The 12,648-nt window shown below is 38.7% G+C and overlaps 1 protein-coding gene across 4 annotated transcripts in view; it reads right to left on the bottom strand.

The window, feature by feature from the left end:
• Window positions 1-12,648, bottom strand: part of PCLO (piccolo presynaptic cytomatrix protein) — a 522,605-nt gene that overhangs the window by 37,465 nt on the left and 472,492 nt on the right. For all 4 annotated transcript variants that reach the window (XM_042859416.2, XM_042859418.2, XM_042859417.2 and 1 more), the window contains one exon: window positions 9,728-9,795. In XM_042859416.2, coding sequence (XP_042715350.2) covers window positions 9,728-9,795 — 68 coding nt within the window. The remainder of the gene's footprint in view (window positions 1-9,727; window positions 9,796-12,648) is intronic.

The raw sequence follows: 12,648 nt of genomic DNA, 5'->3' as shown, positions 1-12,648 counted from the left end.
AGGACGGCCAGGTAAGTTGAACTAAGGTACTTCGACTTCAGCTACACTAATAGCATAGCTGAAGGTGCGTATCTTAGATCGATCCCCCCCCGCCCTCCCTGCAGTGTAGACCAGCCCTGAGGTGGAGTTAATTCTGGTTTACACTGGCATAAGGAGAGAAGCTAGCCCACTGTCCATTTCTCTTTTACTGCCCATATTGTGGAAAGGTGGTACTGCCCCAACAAAATGCAAATAAACACATGATAATACATAACATAATAATGGGTTATTGAGAATTCTCAAATAATTTGGGTGAAATTTGTGACCCTACTGAAACTGTGAAAACTCCCCTTGATTTCAGTGAGGTCAGGATTTCACCCTTCAGAAACACTAGTTATGTTTAGACAACTGTTTGAAGTAGTAGGTTTAATTTCAGTTACATAAAGGGGTAAACTGACACACTGACATACCACAGCATCTACTGATATCGAAGTTGGGCCTAAAGTTATTTAAATTTGTTAATGTATATGTTTGATCAACATAGAAGAAAGAAAGAAAGAAAGAAAGAAAGAAAGAAAGAAAGAAAGAAAGAAAGAAAGAAAGAAAGAAAGAAAGAATCTGAATATCTGGTATTGCAAATGAAAGGGAAAAAAGTCTTGCAAAAAGTAGTTTATCGGTAACTTAAAAAATACACTTACTGATATCTTATCTTTAAAAGAGGAAAAAGGAATACTGGTTCTCTTTATACAGATACTCTTTCCATTTTCTGCTAGAGACAGCAGTTTCCCAAACAAAAAGACCTAGATTTGATTTAAAGAGCTGTATTTTATTTAATTAATCATTTAGCATAACTCACCAAATGTAATAAAACTTTAACCAAAGAAAAGATAGCACAAGCTGCTGTAATATCATCATACCTCCATTGAGTTGAATTTACACCAGCTGGCCCCAAATAGACAAAGGATCTGGCCCATTACAATTGTTTCATATTTTGGGCTTTTTCGGTCCACACATGGAATCCATGTTTTTTGCAGGGAAATCATGCAAACTCAGCATATGATTTTACTTTATAGTTTAATCTTAACTGAATTTCTTTTGGAATAATGGGCAAACATTAACTGGCAACACTTCATATTAACCTTGCCATTTCTAACTACTTTATTGCTTATTAAACTTTATGATACTCTACAGCACATTTGATAATCTAAATTAATGCCTTGTCATGACACTAAGCAGTTAACCTACTCTGATCATGGTAATTTTTTATAGGAAAGAAAGTGAGCTATTAGAATATATAGGATTAGCAATGCAACCCTTCTGGCCAGGTGCTATTGGCAATAACAAGGGCTGGGTTCAAACAGCTAGGGTGCCAAAACTAACGAACACCCCCAGTTCGAGCCCCCTCCCAGAATTTCTGGGATCACTAAATACCTTCCATGGGCACCCTTAATAGGCACTATTTCCCCACTTGCAGATATTCAGTTTGTGTATGAAATAAGGAAAACTTTATTAGGGGAAAAGGGAACACATGATCAACTTGGGAAAACACAACAACAATATATTTATATGAATGATAAATAAAACACTCCCTCACAGTAGCTTTGGCAATAGTCTGTAAACTCAGATCCACATTCACCAGTGTGAATGTTCAATAGGCAAATTTATTTTTAGCATGTCATTTCCTGCTTCCCCATCCTTTAAACTGCACTGAGTTTGGTGTCAGTGAGGAGCATAATCCCAGAGTTAAACTAATATACCTTTTACTCAAAATGTGTAATTCCTTCAAATCGACTTTGAGCAAAATGGGCTTTAGGGATGAGTTGAGCATTTTATTCTCCAGGTCACACTGGGTAACATTTAGTCATGTTGATGAGCACTTACTAACACAAGTAGCTCAGTCGACTTACTGTGAGTAAGTACCAACCATTATGAAGAAGGGTTGCACAATTGGGGCCCACAGAAAGTAGCTATAAGGACTTCTTTCTCCAGGTACTTTGGATCCGCTATATCTCTTTCCAACATAGTTCAGATTCCTCTCTCCTTATAGTCTCAGCCCTCTAGAAATTCACCCTTAGTATAAATTCCATTTGTTACGATAAATAGCTTCCCAATAGACGGAAATGTAGTATGATGAAGTCTAGACTCTTAGAGAACTCTACATTCAGGAAGTTCTTGATGAGGGAGCAGAGTGTATATGGAGGATGGAATAAAGGTTGAATGTTACACTGTCTTCTCTCTTTCCCTTTTAATGCTTGACTATTAAACATGGTGTCAGAAGTGAGGCGGCGGCTGCAGGTACATGAAATCAGAAACTAAAATTACTGCATAAGAAAGAAAAAAACAACAAACTATACAGGACAAGATTTACAAGTGCTCGCATCTGTCATTCTGTCAGGATGGCCAGACACCAAGGGAGAAGCCCCACCTGCCTCCCAGGAATACTGAAACTATCAAGATGAGCTGAGAGTCCAATATAGCATCCTATACAAAGGCAGTAGAATCATAATAACTGGATCATTGAGAATAGAAACTCAGGAATACACCAGAGTGATCCTGTAAACAACAAACACTGTATACTGGCCAAAAATGACCAAAGGTATCAGAGACCTGATGAGCATGTGGGGCAATGCAGGTCAAGCAGCAAAAAGACAATTAAAATAAACAGTGTTCTTAAGAGATCTTGAAGAAAAGTAGGAATGGATTTTTTTCACTGCAAACCACACAAACTAACTCATTGTGGTAGACTAGTATTCAGACTTCTAGAAACTACACTAACTGTCAGACACTACTTCAGTGATCATCACAAAGAAAGCAATTAAACATTTCAGCATGAATGGTATCCCAGAATCTGTAGTTTCAGACAATGAACTCCAGTTTACTTGCTGTGAGTTTAGGAATTTATCTCAGAATTTGAATATTACATCTGTACTGTTGCCAGTCAAATTAGTCATACCACATCATGCCATAGCCAATCAAATGGCAAGGCCAAATCAGCAGTTAAAATTGCTAAGACTCTATTAAAAAAGGCTGCAGAAAACAAAGAAGAAATATATAGCAAGCCATTCGTGAATGGAGAAAGACATCCATAGAATGCATTAGTAGTAGCCCAGTACAACTTTTTCTCCCACAATTCATTATAGTCTCCTCTTGTGGAGTCATGCATCATGGATGTCCCATGCCATGGTGCATCATGGGAGATGTAGTCCAAGTGGGGAGCCAGGCCAATAGAGCAGAATGGAAACATGAGGCAACTGAACTACAACTCCCAGGAGGCACTCTGGCAGCATATCCAAATCAAAGTATTTTGGTTTTTGACTGAATATTTGAGGCATTCTTTTTAGATTAAAAAAAAAATTCCCACATAAAGCAGAAATGAAATTTTTCATTTAGTTGAAAACTGGAGTTTTCACTGACAAACAATTTTTATTGAAAAAATTTGGTGAACCTTAGTGGATAAGGAACTGGCTCAAATCCACATAACCATAAAATGACATTCAGCAGTGCATCTTAGACTTCCTAGATCCTAGTCCTGTACTCTAATAACATTTCCTCTAAATCACCCACTATTTAAAAATATTTCTGATCCCTTTAACTTGTGTAATGAAAAGCAGAATTTCAGAAAGCAAAGGAGGAGCGCTACATCAGTCAACACAAACTGCAGCACTTTCCCTGCTTATTTTCTATTCCTCTATGCCACCTTCTCCCAGCACTAAAGCAATTTTTCAGTGCCAGAGATCATCCTTGCTGATATTTTCTCTCTTAAATATTTCTGGCATTGATTAATCTTATGCTGTTGGGAGCCCTAGATGGTAGATGTGAGTTAGGACTTGACACAAAGCATGATAGGGATTTTATATCAAAAGGCAGTTTTAAAAAAAAACACGAAGGCTGAAAAATTCTAGGCATAGCAGCTTTTTTTAAAAAAAAAATAAAAAATAAAAAAGCCTTTACTGCAGAAAACAGGCAGTGTCTCATTTCATATATAGATCTCTTGCTGATTAAGCACCAAATTCTGCCATCTTTACTCACTTTGAGTAGTGTTTTATTCCACAAATAGTCCCATTGACTCAGTGTAAGTAAGCCCACAATAAGCCCATAAGCACATAGCCTGCTACTATTAAAAAGAACACTGTCTCTTGACTCATAGGGCTCTTGAAGCAAGATCTTAAGAGGGTTTGGCAATTTTCTCTTGCACTGCATTCCTGGAGATGAATTTAAAAACTAAAACTATCCATTCAATCACACCTAGATAGCGTTGGTAACACTTCTGGTTGGCTCGTTTTCTCTTTAAAGTCTTGGATCAATATCCATTATGTTCAAATCAATTGTTATATGGATAGTAACTATAAGTTTCTATTGATTAAAGAAAAATACTTGCAAGACCAGACCATGATTTAAAGAAAAAAAAAACTGCATTAGCAATGGTTTGACAGACCTGTGATGCTTGAGACATTTTGGAAGGCAGCAAATAGTGCAGGTATATCACTGTCAGAGAAGCTCATAATAGCTGCTGCTAATAGCCTAGATAGTTGTGAATACTAGTCTAAAATTGCCGTGGAGAAGTTAGGCAGAACTCCAGCTGTAGCTTAAGCTCTCTGCCGCTGGACCTTCTTCTGAAAGTGCTTTATATATTGGACTCACATTACTATCAAAAGGAGTTCCATACAGGCTGGGCTTTACAGAGTCAATTTATAAGAGGTAAATTTTTGAAACTGCTGGAATCAGCTGTCACAGCATAATTGGCCAGTGAGCTTTCTGATGAACGGGTTTGGTGTTTCACTGGCTGAGTGTGTTGTCAGTCAATGTGCTACGAGAGAGATATGGAGCCGAGCTGGGATTCGGTTGTAGCAAACAATATATAAAGTTCTGTTAAACTAAAATAAACACAACCTTAATTCAGGACACATGGGATAATAGGGAATTATTCTTGTTAGTAAGAAGGGTTATTCTCCCTCTCCCTCTCTCATCTCCTTACATATACCGAACAATTCAGTATTTACACAATGAATCTGGCTATTTCCAAACTCCCAGGGGAGATAACACTTTTCAGAATCACAATAACCCATTGGCATTGAGATGAAACTCTGGTGTTGCCTCTATAGATGAACACCAAGCAAGAGAAAAGCTGAAAGGAGAGTGGAATTTTCCAGCCTCAGACATAATAAATAGGTTTGCTCAAGACAAAAAAAGGAGGTGGAGCAAGACGGTATGCATGGCTAATGCTGAAGAAAAGTGTAAGACCCTGAAGAAAATGTGGGCCAAAAATATGTTTGTGAAATATTACCACTTAAAGGGCTATCAAGATCTTTGCCTGCATGGACCATTGGTTCCAGACATGCCATCACACATGGACAAAGTGTCTGTAGCTGCCCAATTGAACCCGACAGTTTAATCATTATCAAATCTTTGATTAATGGTAACAAAACACCGTTAGCTCTAACGTAAGTTCCCTCCTTTTCACACTATCAATGGATGTCCGAAGTCTGCTTCCTTAACTCCTCTCCAATGAATTAGTGGTCTCTTCTGAGGAGAGAATGTACACATTCGTTTCAATGTACCCCGACAAATAAAAGCAGCTGCTTAGTTCATTATGAGTGGCAAAGAGCCAACAGAGAATGCTCCCAGTGCAGGATCAGCTTAGTGCCAACTTAAACACCTCTATACTGCTTCTTCTCACAAGTCCGGCCTAAGGGGTGTGGTCATAGTACTCAGTGTGACAAGGATTCTGAAATGCCACAGACCCCATAGACAACTCAGGACAGACGGTCATGAGTTACAGCAGCTCCCAGGCCGGCCCTAACTTATGCCGGTGACTGTTTTGTTCTCTATGGCAGCCTGGAAATCAAGTGGTGCAAAGGTGGCTAAAGCTATCTTTGGCTCCTCTTCTTATCTTCGGGTTGTGTCTCTCAGGAGGTGTAGCACAGAATCTAGTCCCCTGAGACTGCTACAGTGCCATCAGTGTATTCTTGCTGCCTATTTACTTTAGGGGAATTCACAAATGTGTCGGAGAAAAAACCTATTCAATGTGTTGCTTTTTTATATCCTGCTCCCTAAGCTACAGTTGTTCCTCTTTAAAGTCTAGATCGCCTGTACCAAATATCAAACTGTATTCTATGCAGACACTAGTAAAAATTTAAGCAAGTGCACTATCATCTAGTACTGATTATTTTTATGCACATGTATTAAAATACACATCACCCATTATGTAAGATATCCATAGATAATTTTCTATTAAAGTCCTGTGTTTCCTTCCTAATATTTTTATTGGATGAAATTTAAATAGAAAGAGAGCGAGCAAGATGAACATAGACTTTATGAATGACAACTTAGTCTATTTTAAATGGTTGTTTCCTTCTGAGCGGTGCTTAATTTGTAATGAAAGAGATGCCAGGGCTCAAGCAGTTATTTTTACTTTCATAACTGACATGGCATGCCCAGAGTGGCTGGGGCTATGAATAGCCAAGCCTTGAGGTAATGTGGCTCAGCCCAGGCACTAATTAAGCACTGCTTCAGAGAATTGGTATTATTGGATATTAGAAACAGATCTAAGTCACAAAATTTGGATCAAAATCTGAATCTAGATTTCAAACATTCTAAAGGTAAAGGATGTAAAGACCTGAGGGTTTGTTTCAAGGCATCTGTTACTGTACATAAATATAGAATGTGAATTCAATGTGAAGGAGGGACTATCTCAGGTGAGCCCAAATGTACATAGCTTTACTATTTATCTGATTCCTGTCCTATATTGTACTTTGGTTCACTGAGCTCACTCAAAGGCATCATTAATTCCGTGAAGGTAAAATAAATCAAACTCACCTTAAGTATAATTCAGGGAATCATATTTATTAGAATTATACTTATAACCCTACTACTGTTATGGATGTTAAGGATCACATTTTAATCTTAATGTTTCTTCTCTTCTTTTTCTTTTTGTCTGCAAAATTAGAGGTGTGGATAGCTGCCCAAATTTTCCTGTAAAGTGATATACACACCTTTAATTTTGGTCATTTAGACATCTAAGTACAGATTTGTAAATAATCACTTACTTGCACATCTTAATTACCTACAAAGATTGTGCAAAATTGGAGAGGAGCCTTGCAAAACCTATTCCTCCCATCTCTGTATTTTTTTTAATACTCTGCATCCCATCTGTGACTTGAACCTTATAGAGGGTGGGGGGATAGGAGGAGTGGTTTCCTGTCTGTCTTGTCCAAACATGAGACCACTTTTCTTAGTCTAAGGCTACGTATATGCTGCCGCGGTAAGTCGACCTACGCTACGCAACTCCAACTACATGAATAACGTAGCTAGAGTTGACGTACCTTAGGCTGAGTTACCGCAGGGGGTCGACGGGAGAAAATCTCCTGTCAACTTACCTTACTCTTCTCATCAGGGGTAGAGTACAGGGGTTGACTGGAGAGCGATCTGCAGTTGATTTGGCGGGTCTTTACTAGACCCGCTAAATCGACCGCAGGTAGATCAATCTCAGTGCATCGATCCCTGCTGTAGTGTAGACCCAGGGCTGACGAGAGGTGGGGGAAGCCGGTACAAATTACTGGGCCCCGGTGATCTGGAAGGGACCTGGTTTCCTCGGCTGTTTAGCTGGTCCGCCCTTGCCAGGAGGCCCGAAAAAATATTTTCACCGGGGCCCGAACCCGCTCTCGGCGGCCCTGTGTAGACCTGCCCTGAATCCCTACATTCGTTTAAAGACATTTGTGACATGCCGATTTTGATACAGCTGCCTTTGGAGCTGTTGAACCAGACTGCTGAACTACTCTGAGTACTAGTAATGAGAACTCATCAGATTGGTTCCAGCGCCATCTAAGGACCTGATTCTTCTCTCACACCTAGTGTAACTCTATTGGCTATACTGAGGCTTTATCTACACTAGCACTTTTGTCAGCAAAACTTTTGTTGGTCAAGGATGACATAAATTTCACAAACAAAAGTGCCAGTGTGGACAGCGCTATATTGGCGGGAGATGCTCTCCCGCCAAGAGCTATTGCCACTCATTGGGAGTAGTTTTATTATGCCGGTGGGAGAGCTCTCTTCCATCAGTATAGAATGGCTACATAAGAAACCTTATGACGGTGCAGCTGCAGCGATACAGCTGTGCCGCTGTAAGGTCCGTAATGTAGACACAGCCTTAGTCTAGTGTAAGTGAGAGGAGAGTCAGATTCTGAGTTTTAGTCCCCACATAAAGTGGAAACAGTGCACAGGATGACTAAAAACCAACAATGCAGGAATTAAAAAATGGAAAGCTTCAATGTCTTAAGGGCAAACATCTTTTGCGTGGGAATCTCTTGACAGAATAGCCTACCAGGCTGTGCAGCACCAGTTACAATCATATTAATATAATCACTTCTAAAAATATTGTTTAGAAAATAAAAAATATGCATAACACACTGAAACACAAGCTGTTTCCATGAACATTCCAGATTTTGATGTTTATCCTAGGTGGCACCTGGGATCAGGGTACTAATCTTTCAGGCCCAGATTCAAGTAGGGACTTAATACTCACAAGTGAAAATGAGTTTCATGGACTCACTCTAGTTAGGGCTGGTCAAAAATTTTCCATTGAAACTGTCTTACAATGAAAAATTGAGGCTTTGACTTAAATTTTTTTCCACAAAAACTTTCTGCTCCCATTCTCCTACAGAGGACAAGGTCCCCAGCTAGACGTCATGTCCCATGATGCACTATGACTGCCATGATGGTTGCAACTTCTCTTTTCACCCAAAAGGGAGATGTTGATGTATCATGTAGTCTGGCCAAGGAGCCTGGCCTAGAGAGGAGAATGGGAACATGATACATCCAAACTACAATTCCTATAAAGCACTGCAGCAGCATTTCAAAACTGCAATATATGTTTTTGGACGAAATATTTGGGATTTTGATTTTTCACCAAAAATATGATTTCTCCACAGAAAAACACCATTTTCCAACCAGCTCTAATTCTAATTTCCCCCCGCCCCATTTTATGGACATTGTCTATATCATGCTAATTCCCACCAACACTGTTCTTTGATAGTTCATTCTATTGGTGTACATCACAAAAGCATGACCCATTTTAGAGATTACTGTCGGTATTTGGGCCTGAGCAACTTTGGGACAGCTGTGTGGGGAACCTCACAGGCACTGATAGACATATTGTCCTCATTGTCATGGACACTAACTTTCCTCATAGATTTAAATAAAAAAATCCAAGATCTTCCCCATCAAACCAATATTCTCAAGGAGCTTCATCTGGGTACAAGACCAGCAGTCAGCCTGGAGGTTAAGATAGTCCCTTTATTTTAACTTAATGTTGGATGGAGCCACCTCATATTATGTTTCCTATATTTAGTGGGTAGCATGAAATGTACTAAGAAGAGCCTGATCCAGTGCCCAGTGAAGTCTTTCTATTGAATTCAGTGGGGGCATGGAATCAGTTCCATAGACTACATTAAGCATTTCTTTTTATTCCAGTAGCATGAAAAGCAATGAGAACTGCTGTGTGAGAATTGTTATTCATTGCAAGATGGCTATTTAATGACCTTAAATAAACAGCTAAGATCTGATTCTCATTTACACTAAAGCCCTTTGACACTGCTAGGGTGTAGCAAGGACCCTCAGAGTCAGGCCTTAAGACTGTCATACAAACACAGATTCAGCTAATACTTCATAATGTGAACAGTTGAAAGAATAATTATTCTTTTGTATAAACTGTCAGACACCTCTTTGTAATGTTGTTTGTATTTCATTTTACCTTCTGCATCGGTTAATCCCACTCCTGACTGCTTTACTGATTCTTGTCCATTCTGGCTCATCTTCCCTCTGTTGAAAAAAGCAGTTTTGTAATGGTCAATGAAGCCTTGAACAGAAGATACCAAAGCACAAAAGAAATCCTCAAACAGAAAGGGCATTGGTACAGTCCAAAAAGAGAAGAAACAATCACTTCCTGACATCCCTCAAGGGTGCCAAATATGTTTCATAAATAACAGGAAAGGCAATAACTTTGCAGAGAATGTGATTGGACATGCAGAATTTCTTGTTTCTGTAAACAGCAAGTCTCCCTTTGTCAACTGGAAGAGACTTCGGAGATGCTAAATTCTTTTTTGCAGAAGCTTGTAATCACATCTTTGGAAAGCTTGTTACTTGATCAAATTCTACTCTCCCAATCGGTCTGTTATGGTTAAGGGGAAATGTGAAATAAATAACACAGGTCCAGAAACTGATCTTAGTTACACAAGCATTATCCCATGTAATATTCTAATATATCACAGCTCTTGACCAGATGCAGTGTTGTTGCAGCCACGTTACTAGCAGGATATTAGGGAGACAAGGTGGGTGAGGTAATATCTTTTATTGGACCAACTTCTGTTGGAGAGCGAAAGAAGCTTTCAAGATTACACAGAGCTCTTCTTCGGGTCTGGGAAATGTACTGAGTGCCACAGCTAAATACAGGGTGGAACAGATTGTTTAGCATAAGTAGTTAACATATATTTCAAGGGACCATTAAAGGTAAAGTAGCCCATTAACAGCTTTCCAGTCATAAGGAAGAAAGGAGGGAAAAAATGCCCAATAACAACTATGTAGGTGAAACCAGACTATCACTACATTCTCCAATGAACTCACACAGAGAAATATAAAAGAAAAAAACACAATATCACCCATGAGTGCACACTTTTCACAAAATGATCACTTCATATTGACCTCTCAGTCCTCATTCTGAAAGGAAACCTGCACAACACCTTCAAAAGATGAGCCTGGGAGCTTAAATTCATAATGTTGTTAGACACAAAAAATCATGGACTTAATAAAAATACTGGATTTATGGTCTATTACAATAATCTATAACACACAACCCCCCTCTTCCCTAGCTTCCCTACCCTCTTTCCCCCACTATGACTGGTGAAGTGTTAATGAGCCTCTTCACCTTGCATGGGCCTTTATGATATATATTAACTACTTACGCTGAACAATCTGGTTCGCTTTGTATTTAGCTATATGTCCCAGTCCTGCAGAAGAGCTCTGTGTAAGCTCAAAAACTTGTCTCACTAACAGAAGTGGGTCCAGTAAAAAATATTACTTCACCCACTTTGTCTCTTTATGTTTTTGGTCACATCATTCATGAGTCAGTGCTCTTATACCATAAGAGGCATCCTCACCAAGATATTTGAATTAGATTACTATGATTTGTACAGTAAGACAAGTTTTTGCTCAATCACAGTATTTCTTTAATAACTGTTGTGACACTACAATTCAGGTTGGGATCGGAAGGCTCTTTCATACTCATTGAGCATGATAAACAACTCATCATTGAGACACTATAACTCTGATCTCATCTATTATGTCTGATCTTGACAGCTACCCAGTGTGATAAAATTCCTTTGATTTAGAAGAAGAGTTATTTCTTCTATTCATTTGGTTAATATGGGCAGGTTTTTATCTATGTTACAGAGATCAGTGTAACAGAGATCAGTATCTGGTCCTGTGTCATTTATTTCAGCTTACTCTTTACCTATTCTAGCAAGTCACAACATGCTTTGAGGCATAATTACAATCCTCCAGAAAATAAACTTTGCAATTTTGAATTGACTCTTCCAATTTACAATGGATGACCTTACAATATACTGTGATTGAGATGTAGTGCCAGATCCTCAACTGGTGTAAATCGGAATTGTTCCATTGTAGTCAAATGGAGCAGTGTTGAGCTACACCAACTGAGGATCAGGCTCTTGAGTTTCACATTGCAGAAGGAAGTCGTCCTTCTCTGTGATAAAATAAAAAAAAATCCGATGGGGAAAGGGTAAATACTAAACAGAATTTTGAATTCAGTTTAATTGCCTAGCAAAGTATTTCTTTTTTCGGGATGAATTTTGAAGTATGGCAAATATGCTGTAGAGAATTATTAGTACCCAGGGTCAGATTCCCTGCAAATTGTGTAGTCATTTACCATTCTAGTTTAGTAGTATTTCCCACCCGCCTCTTTGCACTGGTGTAAAAGTCTACACAATGGACTGGGCAATGAAGAATCTGGCCCCTCTTCTCCAGCAGGGTTTGGTCTGAGTGACATTGGTAATTATCAGAAGTTTCATACAAGCTCTGACATTTTGATAATGAGAGATGCAAAAAAAAAATGACCCACCAAATGCAGTGATTTTATAAAATGCTTTCTTCTATTGTTATATAATTATTAATTTCCCTTGAGATTTGTAACAATGTCTAACATCTGCAATGACATGCTTCTAATTAGCTACCTCATCAAATAATCCCCATAGTATCACTTTTTAATTTTTTTTTCTTAGCTAGATATTCAAATGGCCAGCAGCACTAGGCCCAAAATAAGAGTGGTTTAAAACTCAGGCTTCCCTAACATGCCATGGACTTGTATTTTATCTTTAGGAATCATTATAAACTAATTATGCATCTGGGTTGTAAAATACAATTAAAAATAATTTTTGTTCCCCTGAAGTACAATTTGTTTTAATCTACAGCAAGGTTGAGTGAAAGATTCAATAAAAAATTAATCAGATGGAACTTTACTGCCTGAGCTCATTTCCCCCTTCCCCTAAGCTGCTGAAGGGGAAACTTAAAAGTAAGATGGAGAGCTCTTTTCGTTTTTAGCATCTAATAAGTTACAGTCATTTGCCATTCCACTACATTTCAACAAGGGATGAGCACTTT

Source organism: Chrysemys picta, chromosome 1 (genome assembly GCF_011386835.1).
Source record: "Chrysemys picta bellii isolate R12L10 chromosome 1, ASM1138683v2, whole genome shotgun sequence".
NCBI classification, from domain to species: domain Eukaryota; kingdom Metazoa; phylum Chordata; order Testudines; family Emydidae; genus Chrysemys; species Chrysemys picta.
Note: the sequence above shows the minus strand (reverse complement) of the source record. Positions and strands in the feature narration are given on the sequence as shown.